This window comes from Colius striatus, chromosome 1, assembly GCF_028858725.1.
Source record: "Colius striatus isolate bColStr4 chromosome 1, bColStr4.1.hap1, whole genome shotgun sequence".
Taxonomy (NCBI): domain Eukaryota; kingdom Metazoa; phylum Chordata; class Aves; order Coliiformes; family Coliidae; genus Colius; species Colius striatus.
Window position 1 is genome coordinate 128,711,646 of NC_084759.1, and position 22,877 is coordinate 128,734,522.

At 46.7% G+C, this 22,877-nt stretch overlaps 1 protein-coding gene across 1 annotated transcript; it reads left to right on the plus strand.

The window, feature by feature from the left end:
- The first annotated feature begins 361 nt into the window (after positions 1-361).
- BCL2L14 (BCL2 like 14) lies at positions 362-6,781 on the plus strand. Its single transcript, XM_062010082.1, has 5 exons — positions 362-776; positions 3,121-3,279; positions 4,221-4,288; positions 5,282-5,554; positions 6,740-6,781. Exons 1-5 carry the CDS (start codon positions 362-364, stop codon positions 6,779-6,781), a joined length of 957 nt encoding a protein of 318 aa, XP_061866066.1.
- The last annotated feature ends 16,096 nt before the right edge of the window (positions 6,782-22,877 follow it).

The window sequence follows — 22,877 nt, forward strand, 5'->3', positions numbered from 1 at the left end:
TTGCAATGCTTTGATAAATCATTTCTCTTACCATTTCCAAGAATCAGTTGTTATTGTTATAGGCCTTCCTCCTTTCCTGCACTGTAACCTGAGCATTGACTCCTCCTTGAATTTCCTCATCTTTCCTGACTAAGTCACCAAGTGCATGAGCAACATGTCATTCTTTGATCGCCTTGATTGCCACCTGAGGTATTACTCAGTAACCAAATTCTCTGTCTAGATATCCTTCACATCACTGAGGCTTGTAAGGTGTTTGGTGCAAGGTTCTGTAGAAATATCAAGTACTGGCTAGTATTCATGAAAAAAAAAAAGCTGTTCCTTAAGCCATTGAAACTAAGAATATGTTCTTGCAGGAACCAAGATGGCTTTGCCAAGTGATGTCAGTGTGGAAGAAATACTCCTGGAAGATGATGAGCAAGACAGCATAGAATACCAGATCCTAATGGCCTACGCCCAGCGGCGATTGTCTGTTAGTAAATATGAGAGACTTCTGAAAAATGAGGCTGCATACTCCTTCAGGAGAAAAGTAAAGTTTGTCAACCAAGGGAATAAAGATGGACCAAGACAAATAGTTTTACAAGGCCCTGGGATGCAACGGGACATCAAAAAGCAACCGCTAAGTAAATACTCGCTAGTAGATTTTCCACCTTGCTCTCACTACAGCACAGAACCACAATCCCAAACACGGTCATTCTTCTTCAGACGCCAACAACGTTTGCATAGCGATGAGGTACTGTCTGAGAGCCTTCAAGAAGGGAATTCTCAGCATCAAACAAGTATGTCTTACTTCTTTCCTTCTGTTGTTTGTCTTTATAGCTCTCTAAATAGTTTAAATGGCTGGTGACCTGTGGAAAGGCAGGAGGAGGAAGGTAGTTTCTTTCCCCTTATGCTAGCTCTTTTGATTTCCAATTAGGAAGACAGATTGCCAGATCTTCAGTGGTGGTTGCACACACAAGGTTCATGTTTGTGACTGGCTTTTCTGTTTTCCATCATAGGGGGGTATCATATCAGGTTGGGCTTTTTTTTTGAACACTGTCTTTTTCACATCTGCTTAGAAAGAAAACAAAACACAGTGGTCAAATTAAAGACCTCCACGTTAAAATCAAGGAAGAAGAGTCATTTGAAGGCCCATTCAAGGAGCTTTATTGTGCAATAAATATTCCACAAGACAGAAGTGCTAGATTCTGCTTGAAACTCTAGTGCCAAGCAGCTGGCAGTTACCAGCCCCGAGCACAGAGAGCCCTGTGTCTCTGGGACACATCACCCCACCATGTGTCTAAAATGGAAACATCCTTTTGGAGCTATCCAGGACTCCTTTCCATGTTGCTATTACATTAAGTCTGAACCTGCTCTCTCTCACGTTCGAAAAAGAGGCAGTAGGTCCAAAATCTAGGAATTCCATCCACATGAACATCTTGTACCCCAACACCCAAAGCAAGCCCCAAGAGCAGCAGGCCAGCAGGCAGGTGTTGAACTGCAGGCAATGAGATTTTGCCTTTTCTATTCTGGATAATAGCTAATAACTTCTCATGAAAGACTGAGAGAGAAGGATGAGGTATCCCCATTAAGTTTCCATATACAGTATTTGATAGGTTGCCATACTGTTTTCATACAGATAAGGGAAGGGGCTGTTTGCTTAATTTGTCCCAGCTTGATACTGTTGGTGCCACAGTGATTGCTCTCCCCTTTCACTGCCTTTAAAAATATTTCTAAAAATCACTGGTCACTGACTTCTCCAGCCTAATGCCCTATCCCAGGTTAGTTTAACTGACCTGGGCCAGTTCCTGCCCATCAAGACCATAACTCTCTCTGCTGCCAAATCCCAGGGTGCACTCACTTGTTGGCCGTGACAATACATTGCTATGTTCCCTGCAGCACAGGTAGCAGCATGGCCTTGAGGTAAAACCCCCCTGTGCTGAGAATTAATCTCCCCAGGGCTGCTGTTTGGCTTCAAATCCAAGCTTTACCTCTCCTTCAGCAGACTGACGGATCAGTTCCTAAAATGTTATTATTTGTCATTTACACTGCTAACAGCCGCACTGTAAGCTTGGTCAGTCATTCTGGAGCAAATAGGGGTGTTTTTGGGGATTACCCATCTAAATCAAAGGCCAGGTACCTAATCTGAGGTTTCCAAAGCCATGCATCCCTTCCTAGAAGGTCCTGGCAGGTGGACGAGGGGATGAAGATGTCTTGGTGTTGATTCACCAGCCTGGAAATGAGATTCTTCTAGGCTGCGTTCACCCTTGCTGCCCTCACAATGAACTCTGCTCGTGAATTTTACACATTATGGGCCAGGCCACTGCTGAGCTTGTCTCAGTACCTGTTGGTCATGCAGGAACTGCCCCTCCCCTTGCCAGTGGTGGTGCAGAGGTTGACCTTTGCATCCCAAGCTCTGTGAGGGGAATCGTAAGGAAGAGTACCTTTCAGATGAAACAAACCTTGCAACAGCTACTCCTACTGTCTTTGCTATAGCAAGATCCCTGCTGGAGTCCCCTCACTGAGTGATGCCTTCAGCCAGTGAGGGTGCTGAGCAGGGTCACTATACAAGGTGAATAAAGCCAGTCTGGTTGCTCAGTTCTCCCAGTATGTACATCTGCTTAATACAACAGCATCAAGGACATGAGAAGCTCTTCTGCTAGAAGTGCCTCTGAATTCAAGTCTGCTTCTCCTTTGCTTGGGATCAGCCTGTGAGAAGAAGGAAAGAGCACTCAAATACGTCACCCTTTCTAAATCTGGACCTACAGGTGAACTAATCATGGGTAATACAACTGAGGTCTTAAGGCTCACAATCCTACAGAGCAGTATTCTCACGTTTCTTCCTACATGGCGTGCTTCTAGCTTGCAAGGATGTATGCTAGTGAGCAACACTCACACTTACTTCTGTATGACCTCTATATAGCCAGCTGCTGCTCAGACACCAGAGAGGGCTGTACGTTATTACTTGTATCTCTAAATCATTACCAGCTGATCTCAAGCAATAGCAAAACCCCAGCATGGCGAAATTTAGCACTTGATATCCTCTGGTCACTTACACCTCAGGAGATACGTAAAGGAGTAAATGACTGAATTATTTTGTGGAAAAAATAATTGCCTTCTTTATTTCCCACTCTCCTCAATCAGGTGAAGCAGCAGATGTCAACCACATTGCAGACAAACTTGCCAAGCTCGTTACTTCCAGATCCCATGAATCTCCTTCCAGATCCCAGGAATCTCCTTCAGATGTTTCGTTGAAGTTTGTACCTTGTAGCAATGCCACTGATGGAAGTGAGGGTGAGGAATGTGGTAAGGCTGAAGAATTCCCTGCTCCTAGACAATACACCATGTCAGGTTGGGATGGCACACTGAGGCATTTTCTCCTGACAAGGGGAAGCACTTGGGATGTCTGTGGTAGGATCCTATGAAGAAGCAAGTTTGCTCTGCTGGTTCTTGCTCTGTTACCCCCACTTCAGGGACTGCTCTTGCAATCTTTTAACAAGTCCTGCCTGCTATTGTAATTACAGGGAACATCCTTAAAAAAGTTGTGACATGAGAAAAGGAGGATGAAGGCAGTGACTCAAGGTGACAGAGCAGTGGTAGGAGTGGCAAGGCTGGAGGCAGAATAATACACTAGGGCTCTAAGGTGAAAGCCCAGTCATTGGTGCAAAGATGTCTTCGTCAATCCCTCTTTGGTGACAGGACAGCACTGCTCAACAATCTCTGTTAAAAATCACTACTGCTTGTCTGCAGTGTTTTTAATGCAAGCTTTCCAGGGATTTCTGGTTACAAGAGCACTTCTGCCATACTTGCAATTTCTTTAACCCAGAAAACCCAGAGTTTGTCCTAATGAGTTGCAGAAGGTGCAATTTTTTATGATGAGGAGAATATTTTTTCCTGATTTTAAACCACTTCTGTGGTCTTCCACAAGCTGCTCTTGTGTTCTGGCTTGTTATTGGACACACCTCAGAGCCCAAAGGGGCTGGCAGTGGGACGTTAAAGCTCCTGTTCTTTCCTTGAGTCTTAACTGAAGCAAGTGAATGGGCAGATGGAGAAATAGCTTTGCTTTCTCCACGCAGACTAGAACACTGAACTTCAGCTTAAAGCCTGGAAACACAACTCCCTGTGCATTTGCCTCAAAATAGCAGCTGTTTCCATGATTAAGTGCCACAAAGGCTTTTGCCACAGTTTGCTCTTTGGATCCTGCTAGAAGGCTGTGATATTTATATTACTCTTTTCTCTAACAGATGAAGAAAAGATAATACAAACAATAGTTTCACTGTTAAAAGAATCAGGGGACCAACTAGAAGAAAAGGTAATTCCTCCTTTTTTTCAGAAGCTACCCTGGTTAGAGCATAAGAGATGTTAGAATTCTCTTAGGAGTTGAATGCTTTGTAACCTATCATTCTCTGTCTCTATCCTGAACTTCTCTTTCCACTTTTAGAGCTTCCTGAAACCTTCACCACTCATCCTGAAACTTTTCTTAAAACCAGAGAACTAGCAGAGATCTCTGCTGGGGTGGGGGAGAAAGGCAACAAAGGGTTGTACATTTCAAAGAGGAGTCACATCATTCCAGCTGAATTTCAGGGGATGCTGAACACGCGACTGACCCTGAAAAACTTTTGCCTTTGCATTGAATTTGACATATAAGTTGTTCCCAGTGGAGTGAGGGAAACTCTGCAGCTTTGAGACCTTGAGTAGGGAAAGGGAAATAAACCTGAATGTGTTTTGAAAGCCCTGCCCAAGAGCTGTAGAAGATTCCTCCACATCAGGCTTTTAGTTGTAGCGGGTGTTTTCTCTATTAAAAGATATAGATACTTGTTCCCTTTACTCTCATGTTTAGCTGCCCTTTCCTCTCTATAAGGGTATACTCCCACACAGAGGACACACTCAGCTCCTACAGCAGATGGTTACAGAAGCATCACAAAGACTGTGACAGAGCAAACAAAGCTTAGCACGGTAGCTGTTGCCATGCTTCTTGTAACCTCAGCATTTCGTCCTTTCGTATTACCCTCCCACTCCTCCTGTCTTCCAAAGACTCGTCGCTTACAGGTCTCAATATCAGTGTCATACTTGTTGTCCTTTCTCTCTCTTTGCTTCTGCCATTCAAATGCAAGAAACATAGTCATCTCCAGAGCCTGAAGTACGTTTTGCAGCGAGGTGTTGAGTTTGTCAACTCTGGTGTCCAACACAGTGATCAGACGATACTGCATGTTTTATCTAGAATTGCTCTCCTTTCCCAATGGGATGGGGAAAGAAATTCCAACACAAGTGGATCAGTTTAACCAATCTTTACTCTTATTTTCAGCTAAAAAAGGACAGATATTTCTATCAGTGTTTCCAAGACATGCTGTCCTACACCTTCTTCAGGAGAATCACTGATCTATTCCTGGAAGATGTCTCAGCAGATTCAAAAAATGAGGCAGTAGGCCAAGTGCAATGCACGAAAGTTGCCTTTACAATGGAAATTGCCACCAGACTTACTGCTGTGGACAATCATCCTATGAACCTGGTCTTGGGCTTTGGATTAAAGTACCTCAAAGAACACTTCAGGCCATGGATTCAGGAACAGGGTGGCTGGGTATGTGATTTGCCTCACTTGACTTGTGCATGGCCTAAGGCACTTTGAAGCAGCACATGTTCACAGAACTAACAGCTGAGGGCCACCAAGATGATGAAGGGAGTGGAGCATCTCCCTGATGATGAAAGGCTGAGGGAGCTGGGGCTCTTTAGCTTGAAGGAGACTGAGGGGTGACCTCATTAACGTTTACAAATATGTAAATGGTGGATGTCAGGAAGATGGAGCCAGGCTTTTCTCAGTGATGTCCAACGTTAGGACAAGGGGCAATGGGTACAAGCTGGAATATAAAGAGGTTCCAAAGAAACACAAGGAAGAATTTCTTCACTGTGAGAGTGACGGAGCACTGGAACAGGCTGCCCAGATGAGTTATTGAGTTTCCTCCTCTGGAGACATTCAAAACCCACCTGGATGAGCTCCTGTGTGACCTACTCTAGGTGCTCCTGCTCTGGCAGGGCGGTTGGACTAGATGATCTTTCAAGGTCCCTTCCAACCCTTAAAGATTCTGTGATTCTATGAACATAGGCTAGGTGCAAATCCAATCCAACTGTGTATTCTTTAATGCAGCATGTACTCCAGCTGTGGAATTACTTGCTACAAGACATCGTCTATGCTGCAAGTTTTCTGTTTACATAGGTCTAAAAATCAATAGGAGGCATTCGTGGAAGGCTGTTAAGTGTAAAACCCCATTCCTGGCAGAGGCAGTCTCTCTACCACAAATAGCTGAAGGCTGAGAGAAACAGCAGCAAAATTCATGCTTGTCCTGATCCTATACTTCTCCCTAGAAGTCAGCTGTTGACAGGTTCTGGGGAGAGCAGTTCATACAGTCTGCCTTTGTTGTATGGTATGCTTCCACTTTCCCTAAGGCATTTGTTGATCTTCATATCCCTCTTTCCAAGTCAGTCGTGCAACCTGCTCCTTTGCCAGCCACTGTGCTGAGCTGCTGCCCTTCATAGCTCATTTGCCTGTGTTCGCTGTGAGTAACTTGCAATAGAGACCTTAGTCCTTTTGTGCTTCAGGAAATGAAACATTCAGCAGCTGTACAACCTGTGACAACTGGGACAAGATAGCACGTGAGGTCAGGAAATCCTGCCAACACACCTGCTGACTGACCTCAGCAGAACTGAAATCACCAGGATGTGGCTCCTCATGGCTTTTATAACCTTAAGTTTTCTTTCTGTGTTACAGGAGAAGGCTTTGACATCACTGAGTGAGGAAGAAGTGGAGTAACCGTGACTGAATCTGGATATCATTAATAAGTATATAAATGGTGGATGTCAGGAAATTGGGACATCCATTTTTTCTATGGTATCTAGCGATAGGACAAGGGGTAATGGGATGAAGCTGGAACATAAAAAGTTCCATTTAAACATAAGAAAAACCTATTTTACTGTGAGGGTGAGGGAGCCCTGGCACAGGCTGCCCAGGGAGGGTGTGGAGTCTCCTTCCTTGGAGGTCTTCAAGACCCACCTGGACACGTTCCTGTGCTACCTGATCTAGGTGGAACTGCTTCTGCAGGGGGGGTGGACTAGATGTTCTCTAAAGGTCCCTTCCAACCCCTACCATTCTATGATTCTATGGTTCTATGATTCTATAAATTCAGTCTTCAGGGTGCAGGAGACTTCAATTAAGCAACAGGCAGGATGTTACCATACTCCCATGCCAGAATGATTAGTGGCTGTATATTTCTGGTTTTAACACGGGAGGGTGGACCGTTGCATCGCTAACTCTGATGAGTACAACTGCACTTCCTTAAAGCTGGTATTGATACAGAAGTGTTCTTCAGTAGATATGAAGGCACCTTCAACTTCTCTGGAGCGTTCAGCCCCATGGATAGCAATTTTAGGTTCCTGTCTGAGTAGAGATGCTTGCCACTACTCCTGTGGGTGGACGTTAAAGTGCAAACTGGGGGGGGAAGTACCAAAGTCTAGAGTACCTAGAGCCACTGGACTGCGATCAGCCATAAACTGAGACAAGTGCTGCCACCTCGGTGTGGTTCAGAGTAGTACTACCTGTTATCAGTCCCACACCTACACAATGCTCTCTCAGTTTCACCTCTTTCCTCCCCTCTTTCTCTGATTATATCTCCAAAGTACTGATGCCATTTTCATAGAATCATGGAATGGTAGGGTTGGAAGGGACCTTTAGCGATCATCTAGTCCAACCCCCTTTTTTATTTTATATTTCTCAAAGGGAGGGAGTAAGGGAAATGAGAGCTTTTTACTCCAGTGCCGCCTTCATTCCCCCAAGAAAATAGACTCAATCTACCTACAGATGCTTTTACTTCAAACCCCTTCAAAGCATGGCACAATGGATGGTGACTTGCACAGCATTATTTTGTCCATTAATGTGGGAGATACCAGCATTGTGACAGCATTGTAGTCCAAGAAATTTAAAACTTCTCCTACCGTGACAGTTTTCCTTCTAGTTCAGAAGGAGCTTAATGCTGTGTGTAATCTCAGGGATTTCTTCTTAAACTGAACTGGCCTTTCAGCCATTGAAAACAAGTACTCTGATTAGAGTTGTTCAATCTGTATGTGTGGCAGTGGAAGGAATATCAGTGCATCATTTAGAGTGGGGGTGGATGACAGTGAAACTATTCATGCTTTTGAGGCTTGGTTCATGGCCCATTTAGTGGATAACTTTTGGATTTCCATCCCCCACGGTGGAGGAAGAGGGAATTGGGGACATCTGCTGAAGCTATAGAACCATGGCATTGCTTCTGTAACTTTCCAGGACGATCAGGTAAACTTTCCTGAATGGGCTTTCTGCCCCTCACTAAGATACCTTTCCATTATGGGTGCTCATTCTCTATTAACAAGTAAGTTAACCACAGAGATTGCATGAAGAAGTTATTAGGAAATCATGAATTTGAATGATTGTGATAAAAAGCATTTTAAATGAATGTATAAAATATATAGTGCTATCAAAGGTCACGTATTTTTGTAATAAACCTTAAGCTTTCCACTCGTGTGGTGAATTCTGCCTCTGTTTGGGTAGTAGGCATGTGTGAAACAAAAGGCAGAGAAGGTGGAAGTGAGTTACCTTTGTTTCTTGTCTTCAAAGTTGCTGGTATACTTGATATATCTCTAGACTTTAAGATTCCTTTAGTTTTAAGAGCATCCACTCTCTCTGGCCACATCAGATGTCCCCAAAAGGGGAGTGATTTGTGGGGTGAGGCAAGAACTCACTCAAAAGTTCAAAATGTTGTCGTTCTCCTTCCATCTCATTCTCCAACATCTCATTCCTATGGCAGAAAAATTGTGAGGCATTGTACCCTCCTACAGGTTGAAGGATGCTGCTTTATTCTAAATGTGATTGGTTTCTAAAGCAGGCTTGTTAGCTAGATCTTGGCTAGCTGAAGAGCTACATCTGACTCCATTTTAAATACACTGAGACCAGCCTCGTTCAGCTAGCATACACCAGTTTACCATTAGTTGGGTGCCATTAGTTGGGCTCTAGCTTATGAAAATCACTTTTGCTTGCTTTCCCTGCTTGAATAACAGCCTGCTATTTAGCAAGGTGTAAATTCTTCCTGCGTGAGGGTGGCTTTCCGGCTGGAGGGTTAGCAGCTATAAACCCACACTTGTCCCTCATCCCTGGTTTGGTACCTGAGGGCCAGTGCCATGCCAAGAGTGGAGCTGACAGCAAAATAGACTGACCTGAATGGGAATGCAAACCCCAGTGTTCTAAGAAAAGATATTCAGCTGGTTTTAATTTTTCCCTGGGTTGTTAAGAGGCTGGTTTTTTTTTTTTCAGTAGCAGTAAGGGCCAGCATAGGAAATCAGCCAAGAGAGCTGTTTCTTATTTAGTCATCCTTACATTTTTCACCTGCATCAGTTAGATTTTAAGAGCCATCTACTCCTTTTATGGCAGGGATCTGTGGTAACTTCCTTGCTGGAAATGATCACTTTGATTTATTCTAAGAGCAGTCAGCAAGGCAGAGCATCAAGCTGCTGCCACTTCTGCTGCCTGGCATGAATAAACACTGCTCTACTACTGGCTCAACCAGTCTTCCACTTGCTGCCTTGTTTCAGTCTGTGGTGAACCAGGGGCAGAGAAACACTGGTGTTCTGGGTGTATGGAAGCGGGAGGGATGTTGTGAGGGAAGACGAACGGCCATGTCTTCATTTTACATGAACCTCTCACAAAACATCTTCGCCTGTGTGTAGTTGAAAGACCCTCTGGTGACAAATTGGGGTGCTACTGTAAAAAGACAGGTAGGTTCACTGCTAAAACAGGAAATGTCACTCGGGATTTTTCTCCTGGCATGTCTACCCATGTCAGAGCCATGCTGCTTGTTACGTCAGCTAGCTCAATTTTAAAGCCATCTGATTTTACTGCACACTCATTAAGTTGCCAACGACAGAGTTTAGCCCTGTGCAGGTAGCGCTGGGATTTATTTCCAAAGGACACTAGAAATACTTCACAGTTGAACTCCCAGACTGTGTTGGAGGGAGCCAGTCCACCGGGGCAGCCCTGAGAGCACTTGGAAGCTGCCCTCCTGGCCTAACACTCCCCACTCTCAGAACTGGGGGTGCAGGCAGCAAGTGAGACCTGCCCCAGGTACCTTTCCCTGCAGCACCTAAAACACCAGGCCAGAAGACCCCACCATCTGTGTGCACGTGTTGCAAAAGGAGCTCTGCCTTGGCTCCCAGACACAGCATCACTTGCTCCAGTGAGTAAGCAGGAGGTAGCAATAGTAGAAAACAGTCTGGAACCTTCACCCAAAAACAAACATCTTGCCTGTTACTTACCTCTGCTTCAGCTCACAGAGGAATAACTTCTGCTTCAGCTCTCAGGAAATACTGGCACATCCAGTATCGCTTCAAAATGGGCTGATGAGGCTTCATGGAGGCATCCTGGGGGCTTCTCTCGGCATCTTCTGGTCTCCCTCTCTTTGAGCCACTTCCCCTTTCTCTCCTTCCCACAGGACGGTGCTGTGCTGCTGCTGCCGATACACACATTGAGCAGGCAGAAAAGCAGCAGGTGGACAGAAAGTGAATTGCAGCAAAGCACCGAGGGGAATAGCTCAATAGACGCCTTTGTCTGAAAAGTGGATTTACTGCCTATGACTTGTCTGCTGTAGAGGCTCACAACCTGAAACAAGTTCAGGGTGAAAAGTTCACAGCTGGGTTGCTGTAGTGAGAGCAAAGGGTGAGAACCAAGCAGAGAACATTAAAGCTGGTTGCTTTGCCTGTTTGTTATCTGCAGCTCTGATGCTCTTGCCAGGGACTGTGTAAAGCCCAGAAGGGAGGCAGAAATTCTGGTTCTGTTGCATGATACCCATCACAGCGGGCTGCAGAGTGGGGTTAGGAGAAGTTCTGGGACTGAAGCTACCGCCATCCATCCAGGTCACCCCACACAGGAGGTGATTCCTGTGTCCCATGATTTGCTCGACTGGGTGTATCTGCTGTGCAGATTCAGAGACGATGCATTTCCCTGTCTGGGGTGGTAGAAATGATAGGTTGCAAAAAGTTCTCCTGCTGGAGTCAGCATCTTTGCTGGCTTGATATGATCTCTATGCCGACTTTCACCATAGTCTTCCCCTCGTCTTTCCAACCTAGGGTCACTTTTTGCAGGTTCAAAACAAACGTGGCTCTTATCTCTAAGGGGAAGCTCAGATGCTTCCCAGGCACAGCTGGCAGGCTGAAAAAGAAACCAAACGAATTCATCGCTAAGTGCTGGAGGGAGGTGGGACTTCAGTTTGTGGAAGTTAAACACCCAAAGTGGAACTTTCTGTCAGCCACTGCAGAGGTTCTACTTTAAGTATTTATTACACACAGCACTGCAATTGAGAAATTGGGTTATGCTCATGTTATCTTGCCTAGAGATCTGAACCTGGATTTCCTTGCATGCCAGCTAGCTGTTCTCACCCCTGTGAAATGTGGGTAACACAACTGCTTGGGTAATACCACTGGTTTTACCCTCTCTGCTCCCCCGACCAGCCTGAAAGGATAGATCCAGGGAAACATTTGCTTGACTGGTCCAGTTTGCTGAGCAGGTAAGAGGACAGCCTGTCCCAAGCAGCTCATCACCACCCAGACTGAGGGCTCTGCTTGTGTCTGGTGGCAGAAATGCAGGCAAGACTGGTTTTGTTAAGCAAGGATTGAAGGAAGTCTTTGGTGATACCAGTGGTGCCTAAACATTCAGTGTAGGTGCCTGCAGTAAAATTAAAACCTTTTGGTGGGTGTCAAGGCTCAAGGACCAGCCAGAGGCAGGGGCATGAACCATACTGGGATACAGGAAAGCTACACACACCCCACCTTGTATTTAGAGTAGTTGTGCATGCCTGGCTTCAGCTGGCTCTGTTTTTTTACCCTTTCATCAAACTTGTGTTCTTTATGTCTTGGGAAAGGTGCCTCCCTGCCAGCACCTGGATTGCAAAGATTTTCTGCAGGGCAGGGGATAAGGGAATTGCTTCAGGCATTATCATGTTAAGCATCAGAGAGAAGGTGAGCGTGACCTTGTGACTGACCTTCTCTGGCAAAGCTGTGGGAGGCTGTTAGTAGCAGCCAAATCTTGTGCTTTGCCTTGTCAACCCTGACATCAAAAAGACCCACGTGAGAACCTCAACCTCTCTCAGAGAAGCCCTGAAGGATTAACCCCCTCAGGTGGTGTTCTGGGGTTTCCAAAATTGTTGTGGAGACTGGGTGTCACATCTGCTTTCTGTATTTTATCCTTTCAGGTAAATGCAGGTCGCTTGGTTGCTTTCTCCCTAGAAGCAGGAAAGTGAAAGCTTTTAAGGGAAAGCTGAGCTTTCTGATCCCACTCTCTCCAGAAACTGCAGGCTAAGCACAATGCTTCTCTGTACGAATTATTACAACAAAACCCACACTGCACCAACAGACTGCACTGACAGATGATTTTTTGTGAGGTTTTTCCCAAAGCAGTGCTCGCATAAGGAGAGCCCAGGTCTTTCCCCATTCCCCTCCAGCCCCACACACCCTGTCCCACCTCTTATTACCTGTTGTGCAGAGAGCACTCCTTCGGCTGCTCGCCACCTCCTGGTTTGCATCTGTCTGTGTAACGGCATTCATCCCTCTCTCAGTTTGGGGTACTTAGGCAAGAGGGAAGCAATTTGTTCCACTTTCACCATGGCCAGTCTGAGGTGGCTGCTGCTGTACCCTCCCAGCTCACAAAGACACCTTTGGAGGCTGCTGCCCAAAAGGGTCCCGTGCAGATTCAAGTGATGGGTACCCAAGAGCTCACAGTGAAGTCTGAGATTAACTGTAAGAGGACACAAGTTAAAAAACATCCAGGCCTTAAGAGCTTAACCACCTGTCTACAAGCCTGAAATGCAGGCTGGAGATCTGATCTGCCTCAGAATATCTATTAGACACTGGGCTCTCCCTGAAAATGGATTTTTGCCCATTCGGTGGGCAGTGCGTGTGTGTGAGCAAAGGGAGGTCATGGAGGAAACACAGAGGCCCACAGAAACGCCCACCCAGCCCCAATCTGCTCCTGTATGTGCCCAGTGGTACTACCCCATGCACCTGCTCCTGCTTCTCGGGCCAGGCCTATTGGGGCAAGGCAGGACCTCCCTCCAGGGAAAGGAAAGCAACAAAGCAAGGGGTGATGCTGGCGAGCCAGGGGCTCCATGGAGCCTCAGCGTGAAGCGATGTGTAAAAGCATTAGTGAGGAACAGGGCAGAGTTCAGCGCCGAGGTCAGCCCTCTGCTTTTAATTAAGGCAAGTAGGAGTCGGGAAAGACAATATCCCATTATTGAGTGGGTAGTGCCTGTCATGTTAGATGCAGTGCCTGCATTCAATTAAAGGAGGCAAATTAGCCTTCAGTGCCAGAAGACAAACCAAAATGAGAGCCAGTCTGATGGACCAAAATTAAATGTGAGGGAGGAAAAATTTATCATCCCCACAAAAACGCTTGGAATATACACTGGAAGGAAACTTCAGGAAATCCATGGAAATGCTTTGAAGGGGAGTGACTCATGATCATTTTGAAGGCTAAGTTTTCTTTTTACTTTCTGCTTTTGAAAAAGGTTTTAAGATTCACAAACTGTATTTTGCTCAAAGTTGGGGGGGAGGCTGGGATAACTTTCTTCTCACCACTCCCTCAAATGTCATTGGGCAAATTGCTTATCTTCTTTTCTTACCACTGGGCTCTCAAATGGTGATGCTCAGCGACCCATCCTGGGCCACTCTTTTGTAACCCCTGCAGTGTGAAAAGCAACTGGACAGTTAGGGGATGAGATTGCCCTCTCTTCTCCTGCTTGGGCAAACCATAGGACAACATGCAGATACATCCACGTGGATATGCGCACCCAGGTCTCTCATACCGGGAAGAAGAGCAGGGAAACTTGCAAAACACTTCAATTATCAGCATTTAAATGTCCTGCTTGCCACACCACTCCTAATATCTTTCAAAGGAATAGGTTGCAAAGTATCGTATTATTTTTACCTACAGATAGTGTAGCGAAGCAAAGCAAGCTGAAAGCCACTATGGCAACAAGTGTGCTGTTAATACCATGCACAAGAGTTTATGGTTCATGAGGATTCGGTAACTACTGAGTTACTGAGTATCCCAGTTCTCAAGTAAGTCAGATAATTACCTTCTGGCCTCAGGGCCCCTCTTTCTAGCAGCCCCAGAATGGGTGCAGATTGGGTCTCTCACAGCTATTACAGAGCTGGGTATTTTGCTGGAGTCATTCTCAGGGAGGATGGGCTGTTGGCTTCTTTGTACACATACCCAAGTAAAAATATGCATGAAACAGAAAAGCCAGCATCTGTGGTTCTGCCTGAAAAAAATGGCAATGAAAACAGAGGAGACAGCTGTAACTACAAACAAGGTATTGAGCTCTTCTAGGTGTATAAATATACATATATAATATAAAGCACATTAAAGACCCCACAAAGACGGGAAAGATACATCAGATCACTGAACTTATTCTGTGTGGAGGGAACTGATGCAGAAATCATTAAACAGAAAACTGACATTGCAGTTGCAATGCAGCAGTAACTGATAGAAGGAGAGGAGCAGATTCTTGCTCTTGATGCTGCGTGTGGAATCCAGTTCTTTCTAAGGGTGTTTAGACACACAGGTAGAAAAGCACCCTTGGGCAGAAGGGAGGGATCTTCTTATTTTCCCATGTCACAAAATAACACAGAAATAGAACTGGATAGGGATGACTTCAAACATAAAGTGGTCTCACACAACTATGAAATAAAGAAGGCCACCTTGACAAAACCAAAACAAACCCCCAAACTCTTCTCTCTGAAACAATCTTTTCTGTGGCTTACAATCGGCCCCCAGCAGCATGCTGGAGTCAGGAGAACAAATCCACCAAGTACCTGCTTACAGCAACAACAGCTAATCTTCTGTGACAGCAAGACAAATTCCAGATAATTGGAAACAAATGTTGGAGAAACCCTGCAGTAAATGATGAATCTGAATCACCAAGCCCTCTTAGCTCTACAGGTGCTTTGTCCCATGGCTTTTTCAGTCATGGAAAGAGACAGGTTCAGGTTTTATTGACAACATAAAATTAACTGAAGGAAATGAACAATGGGGACATGAGGATTATATCTCACTTGTCATCTTGGTCCTCTCGGTCCTTTTGTTTTGGAGTAATCTAAAGCTGAAGGATGGTTCAAATGTCAGATGAGAAGAGAGAAAACCACCTGGGTGGTAGGAGCCAAGTATCTTACAGCAGCAGAAAACCCAGCTCTCCCTTTCCCACCCATGCCCCCACTGGGCTGATAGGCAGACCTATGTTTTTGTTGTGGTTCAAGTGCAGCCATCAACAGAGCACCATGTAGCAGCTCACTTACCTCCTCGCCCTGCCCATCCTGCTCCTGTAGAATGGCAGAGGCTCCAGTGACATGCGAGGCGAGAAGATAACCAAGGGCCTTGTGGATCAAGACAAGGGCCGGAAGGGCTCAATACCAGTTAAGGTTCTGGACAAAACAGTTCCGGTTGCTCAGCTTAGGGAAAAAAAACAAGAGGTTAATCTGATACCGACTAGAAACAGAACAGACAAAAATAAAAAAAAAAAAAACCCAGTACAAAGTCAGAAACATACGACCAGCACTTTAAGATCTCCTTCCCCACCCCTCTCCTCTTCACGGGCTCAGCTCACTGCTCCCAATATCTCTACCTCCTCCCCACTCAGTGGTGCAGGGGACAGGGAATGGGGGATGTGGTCAGTCTCTCACAGATGGGCTCTGCTGCTTGTTTCTTCTCGGAGGAGAACGACTCCTCACATTCTCCCCTCCCATGGGGTACAGTCCTTAACAAACCTCTCCATCGTGAGTCCTTCCCAAGGGCTGCAGTTCCTGCTCACAAACTCCTCCAGCACAAGCTTCCTCCATGGCAGCAGAACTCCAGGAACATTCTACTCCAACACCACCCTCCCACAGAGTCACGGCCTTCTCCAGTCACAGTCACTTCCTGGCTTCGGGTTCTCCACAAGCTGCCAGCAGATCTCAGCTTCACTGTTACATGCTGATGTCTCACCACAGGATGCAGGGGAGTCTCTGCTCTGGCACACTTCTGCTTCTCTTCTGAGGTCCACATGGTTGTTCCTCTCTCATCCAACCCCTTCCACCACCTCCCAGAAAGAACAGCCCTCCTCTCTGGCTTCTTCTTAAAAAAGTGATTGCAGAGTTGCCCAATTTATCTCAGCCCCAGTGAGTCTGATTTAGAGCCAGGGAAAGTTTTAAGCAACTTCCCACAGAAGCCACTATTACAGCACCTTCCCCATTAGCAGAAATGCCTCCACACAAACCCACGACAGCTTTCTACAAAGACCTGGAAAAAAGAGGAGCAACTCTTCCTTACTTAGTGTTGGTCACCAAATAACTTTCCCCCAGATTCTAGCTTTATGACAAGCCTATAATTCTGTCTTACTTTTGACTTCTCAGCCTTTTCTTGTCTCTTTTAAGGAGAAAGAGGAATGCTAATGGAGGTTCTCCTTGTTCAAAATCTGAAGGAACACATCCTTCCTACTCAACAATCCGTTTAACTGACATCAGCTCTTTTCCCCAGCTGTTCAGGAAACCCCATGATGCAGGGATGTGGGATTGCCCGCAGAGCAGTGCTGGGCTTCCCGCTCTGTCGGAAAACTGCCGAGCAGCCCCTCACATGTGCACTCCACTTCCCACATGTCTCGCTGCCACCTCGGCTCCTTTTCCTGGGAGGGAATGTTTACTGCCCCTTCCCTGTCACCACTGCAACAACCACTGTGCCTGGCTCCCCACTCTGAGTCACCTCCTTCCTGCCCTGCTCCTCACAAGTGCAAGCACTAGAGCCCACCAGCCCTGAGGGTGACGGAGGGATCTCTATCCTTACCCACTGCATGAGGCTGAGCTGGCTGACAAGAAGCTCCTCGGCACCAGTCACCATCAGCCCACATACACAGCTCAGTGCTGGATGTTGTGCCAAAACCAAGGGGGATGAGGCAGGTTTTGGAGAGGTGGATGTGATGCAGAAACAGAATCACAGAATGGTAGAGGTTGGGAAGGAACTCTAGAGATCACTTAGTCCAATCCCCCTGCTAAAGCAGTTTTGCCTCCCTCAGGTCACAGAGGAATGCATCCAGGCAGGTTTAGAACTCTCCAGAGAAAGAGGCTCCACAGCCTCCCTGGGCAGCCTGTGCCAGGGCTCCCTCACCTTCCCAGGAAAGAAGTTTCTCCTCATGTTCAAGTGTGCTGTTGTGTCCATTAGCCCTTGTCTCTGTCACTGGATGCTACTGAAAAAAGAGTCTCTTCATCTAATCAACACCTGCCCTTTAGGTATTTATAACTGTTGATAAGATCCCTTCTCAGTATTTTCTTCTCCCAGCTAAACAGTCCCAGATCCTGCAGCCTTTCCTCATCACAGCAATGCTTCAGTCCCCTGGTCATCTTTGTAGCCCTCCACTGGACTGTCTCCAGAAGTTCCCTGTCCCTCTTGAGCTGAGGAGGCCAGAACTGGACACAGGACTCCAGATGAGACCTCACCAGGGCAGAGTAGAGGGGGAGAAGAACCTCCCTCAACCTGCTGGCCGCACTCTTCTTGATGCATCCCAGGATACCATTGGCCTTCTTGGCCATGAGGGCACATTGCTGGCTCATATCTAGTTGATAGCAATCAACCAGGACTGCGAGGTGTCTCTCTGCACAGCTGTTCTCCAGCAGGTCAACCCCCAGCCTATACTGGTGCACGGGGCTGTTCCTCCCCAGATGCAGGATTCTGCATGGAGGGGACTACAGACACCGCTCTGGAACAACAGGGAGAGAGAAATGCATTCTTTTTTTACAAAAAAAAAAAGAAAATCAGCCTTCCTTACTAGTGCTGCTGGTGGAACAACTCTTCATTAGAAGCATCTGAAAGTGGTTTTCTTGCATCAAGTAATTAATCCCTAACAGCTGTGCCTCAGAACAACAGCCCACATTAAGCCATCCACACAGCAATGCTGCAGCCACAGGGTTTCTCAAAACATTTATATGATGGAAAGCAGAAAGTGGCATTGAGGGAGGAATCACTCTGTCTCCAGATAATGGAGCATGCCCAAAACCCAGAAAGTTAGGAAAAATGTACCCATGGATATTTTTTTTTCTCCTCAGCTTCTATTGCCTCATGAGCCATTTTAATAAAAAATTCATTTACAAACTCTCCTCCTGTCCACAGCAGGAGTCACTTTCTGATCTCTTCTTCCTTGATTTTTCAGAGCAGGATATGTTTGCCTAAGAATCTGGATCTTTATCTGCAGGATTCACCTGCTGTTTGCCTCCCACCTGAAGTCAGATCAGTGCATCAGCAGCACCATGCTCATTCACACGGCAGCCCAACGCTGAGATCGCACAGTGAGCACAACAGGGGCCTCCATTATGGAATGAGCCACAAAAGCACACCAAGTGCCCTTGCAGAGCAGCATCTGGTTTTCATTAGGTGCTCCACATAACAAGGGCCAGAGGAGGTGCAAGACAAGAAAGAGGCCATCAACAGGCACAGCTCAAGGCAGATTTTGGTAGTGCTTTCCACAAGCATCAGTGAGCAAACAGGAGGATGAAGGGCTCGCAGCCTGCTAGGGAGCCTCAGCCTGTTCCTGCTGCATTGCCCTGTCGTGATTTTGTGTGGAGCTGTTTCTGGTAATGGGGAAGGGGCTGTAAAGATGGCTTCTGTAAGAAGTTGCTCAAAACTCTCCCCAGCTCTGAGTCGGACCCACTTCTGTGGCTGAGCCAGTTGGCTGCCTCCACAAGCACTTTTTAAGGAGAAGAAGCTGGAAGAGGCGTCTTCTTCCTGTTTCTTCTTGCTGTTCTTCCTTCTTTTCTGGTTGATGGTGCTGCAAAGAGTTGGAGGAGAAAGAAGTGACCATTCGGTCTCCAAGGTCAGCGAGGGAAGAGAGGAGGAGGTGTGCTGGAGCAGAGACTCCTCTGCATCCTGTGGAGAGGACTGCTGAAGCAGAGATTTGTTGGCAGTTCATAGAGGACCCAATGCCAGTGGCAGTGACTGTGTCCAGAGGAGGCTGTGATTTTGTGTGAGGGTGTCATTGCAGCAGAAGGTGCTGCCATAGAGTCCCATGCTAGAGGAATTTTTGAGCAGAAGCTGTAGCTGCTGGGAAGAACCCACACCAGAGATATTCATTAAGGACTGCATCCCGTGGGAGGGACCCCGTATCGGTGCAGGGGAAGAATGCCAGGAGTCGTCCTCATCTGAGAAGGGAGAAGCCAGTCCCTGACCTCGTGAGCCATTGAGGGGAGAGGAGGTAGACATACCAGGAGCAGTGAGCTGAACCTGGAAAGAAAGGAGGGATGGGGGAGGGAGATCTTAAATCGATGGTTGTAATTTTCTGTCATCCTGCCCTGTTTTTGCTTTCTCTCTGTTCTGTTTCTAGCTAGTAGTAGAATAAACTTTTCTTACTCTCCTCTTCAAGTTGAGCTGTAACTGGTGAGTGATCCCTCCTTGCCCTTGTTTCTATCCACAACATCCTTGGTTATCTCCTTTTTCCTCCCATTTCACTGAGGCCTCCACCGTCCTAATGAGGGTAGGGGTGATGGGTGACAGTGAGCAAGAGACTGTCATGGTGCTTCTGTGCTAGCTGGGCCAAACCACGACATGCCCCCATCACCATCTCTTCCATCTCGCCTCCTGCCCTCTGCCAGGCCCCATACCCTTGTGACTGGTTATCATGCCTCTTGCTATCACTGTCAGAAAGAGCCATTAGGGCAGCACAGAAGAGGGATTATCCATAGCAGGAGGTCCTTATGGTCTCACAAAGTGCCCCTGCATAGCCACATTTTCTAGCCCATCAAGCTGCCATGCTGATGTCCACACTGCTGCTTCTCTCTCCAGGACAAAGATGGTGCAACTGCCTTCTTGTGAGCCAAAACATGGAAGGCCTGAGCAGCAACAGCTCTTCTCATCATGTTATTGTCCCTGTCTGTCTCAGCTGTAGAGCCTTTCCCTCTTTCCTCATCTGCCAGTACTTTTACCACATGACATAGGGGAACCAGCAGCACTGGGGTTTCTCCAGGTTCACTTCATAAGAGCCTCTTTGTTTCAGGGGTGTTGTGTTTTCCCACTTGAAAGACCAAAGGGAGGCAAGGAGAAGCTGAGCACATCTCCAAGGTCACAAAATCACCCAATGGCTCACACGGGCCAGTCTCCGCAAGGCTTATTCAGTACTGGCCAGTCTTGGCATCTTCCTCTCCCACCTTCTGCCATGCAGTCAGTGACTCTTCACTCCCTTTACTCCCACCCTTTTTTATTTATGGGTATCGATGCAAACAAACGCTCCTGACTACTTCATCATGCCCCTTCTTCCTCACTCTCATCCTGTAGCATGATGGAAGGACAAGATGGGTGTTCTGTTATCCCACATTTGTTCTTTCCTCCTGCTGAAGTACTGGGAGTGTCAGTGGGATGGTAGGAGAGGCCTCTCATTAAATTGTCTCCTCTGCTCCCTCCTTAACTGATCTTGTCTGGCCCAACAGGAGCCAAGCCCTTTGATGATTATTACTCCTAGTACAGATTGAGTGCAGGAAACACAGCACTCCCTGCTTTTCTGCCAGACTCCTCTGGCTCTTTGCCCTGAACTACCCGACCTGTTCCTTTTCTCCACCCTTGCCAGTTTATTCCCCCTGGAGCCTCTGCCATGCCAACCAGGCACCTTGTTCTTACAGCAATGCTGAGGAGCAAATGCTGTGTTCCCAAGTGACTTCAGAGAGCCACCTGTAACATTATCCTTTCTTATAGCCACATGCCTCCAGGACTCTTCCTTCACACACCCTGCATCCTTCAGGTTTTTTTTTTTTGATGCTCTACTTTCCTAACCCCCCTCCACACTCATCCTCAGAGAGGAATGAGGAGCCCGGAGCACAAACAGCACACCCTCATCGCACCTCTCCTCTCTCCCCACAGGCTTTGCAGCTGTATCGCTCCTCTCTGCCCATCTCTCACATGCAACATTTTCCTATTACTCTTTCCCTGCAGGGGCAACTAGCCCAGGAAACTGGGAGCTGCTCTTAAAGCACCTGAACTGCAGGTGAAGGCTTCTGAGCTTTCCTCCTGCCACAACTGGATGCTTCAGCACAGGCTCCCCACACCACAGTAGCCATCAGAGCCGCCTGTAGCCCTTTACTCTGCAAACCAGAAGCAGGGATCATCAGTCTGGACATGCTGTTCGGGGCATTGCAGGGACAGCTTGCTGGTGGGTCACTTGGTCATTCCTCTCCAGGTTACTGAGTTTCTTTGCAAGGAGATGGGGCAACACTGGCAAGGAGAAAACATAACATGAAATCCTTCCATCTCCTCAGACCCAAGCGATATTATTTACACGTCCTCAGAGAAGTGAACATTTTGGTTCCTGCAGCACATTCCCCTTAAGCTGATGAAAAAGGCTGTGGTAAGATCACTGCTGCATCATGCCAAGCTGATAGCCCAAGCACCACACCTTTCCTACTAAGCACTTCCTTTCTACGGCAGAGAGTGCAAGCAGAAAAGGGCTGGCAGCTCCAAAACTTCCCTATAAGCAGGGCGTTTGTATTTAGCTGCCATCATAGACCTTCTGCTGACTAAGGGAAGGTAAAGCTTCTTCACCTAGACACACAGTTTGTATAGGAGAAATGAGTTTTTTGTTCCTACTGTTTAACTTTTCAAAAAGTCACTAAACCCAGCAAAACAGACCTTATGTTCCCAACATGACGTATCAGGAAAACGGGTGCAGGAATAGCTGCTGCACACAGCAGGTTTGACATTAAGGTGAAACTTCCCCTTGTCAGGTGCCTGCTTTTCCTTAGGCAGTTCTACCAAACACGCCTTGATTCCCATGCAGAGGCTGCTCAGACAGCTACAGTCTCCTTCCTCTGTGAAAACAGGTTAAACCCGTTCAGAGGTTCCCTCCAGGAACAACGAGCATGTGATTTCGCATTCTTGCCTTCTTAGGGAACTGCTGCCAATAATATTGGTGGATTAAAAAAAAAAAACAAAAACCAACCAACTGTCTCATTTTTATACTCTTAATGAAGGTTCTTCCCACTATCAAAACAAAGATGCAGCGTGTCATCCCTCCCCTAGGATAAAACGCATGGCAGGATTCCAGTGCCCACAGCCACCTCTGCTCGTGCACACACGTGCAAGGGAAGACACAGCAACATACAAAGGAAATCAAGTTTTGTCAGATTTCAAAGTGGGCTTTTCTCAGACAGGCAGGGAATATATTTTTTAAATGATGGAAAACACTCCAGTGTCCCTTCCTCCTGTTCCTGCTGCCTCTTGGTGCCTGCTGAACAAGATTTCAGCAGCTCTGCTGTCTCCGGAGGCCTTGACAACAGGCACAGTTAAGACACATAGTGGAGCTGCAGTTGAAAAACAAAGTGTTTCCTGAGTTGCACTCTCCCTCTAAAGCGTACTGGGTTGTGGTGGGTTTTTTTTTTCAAGATTTAACTCAAGTGCACATTGGTAGGGTTGATTCTGCTTGTGTTATCCAGATATATCACCTCCCTGGTACCGCATTTGGGACGCACCCTGATGCTTAACAGCTCTTTCTGGAAAAGACCAGCAAGATTCAGAGAATCCAAAACAACAAGGCTAGCTATACACCAACTACACAGACTCTCCAGAGAAGTTGACCAACTACAAAAGGAGCCCATGGACCTTGTGTAACCCAGTAGCAACTTTAACAACTGATATTTTTAGAGAAAAGCCCAGCACCCATCAGCTCCAGCCTAATGGCTCACTCTCCAAGGGAGAATAAATCTGGCACCTTGAAATAAAATCAGCATGACACACTAGCTGAGGATGAGCAGTATTTATTTTTACAACATTTTGTGAGGCTGATAAATGCAGGTCCTGTTTTACTGCTGTGGGCAGCAATATGTGGTTCACC

What these genes read in the sequence shown, in the direction of transcription:
- BCL2L14 (XM_062010082.1), top strand. Translation starts at nt 362, where the DNA reads ATGGCTTTGCCAAGTGATGTCAGTGTGGAAGAAATACTCCTGGAAGAT. An exon ending in GAATTCTCAGCATCAAACAA is followed by an intron (nt 777 to 3,120) that starts GTATGTCTTACT and finishes CTCCTCAATCAG; the next exon opens with GTGAAGCAGCAGATGTCAAC. An exon ending in TTCAGGAACAGGGTGGCTGG is followed by an intron (nt 5,555 to 6,739) that starts GTATGTGATTTG and finishes TCTGTGTTACAG; the next exon opens with GAGAAGGCTTTGACATCACT.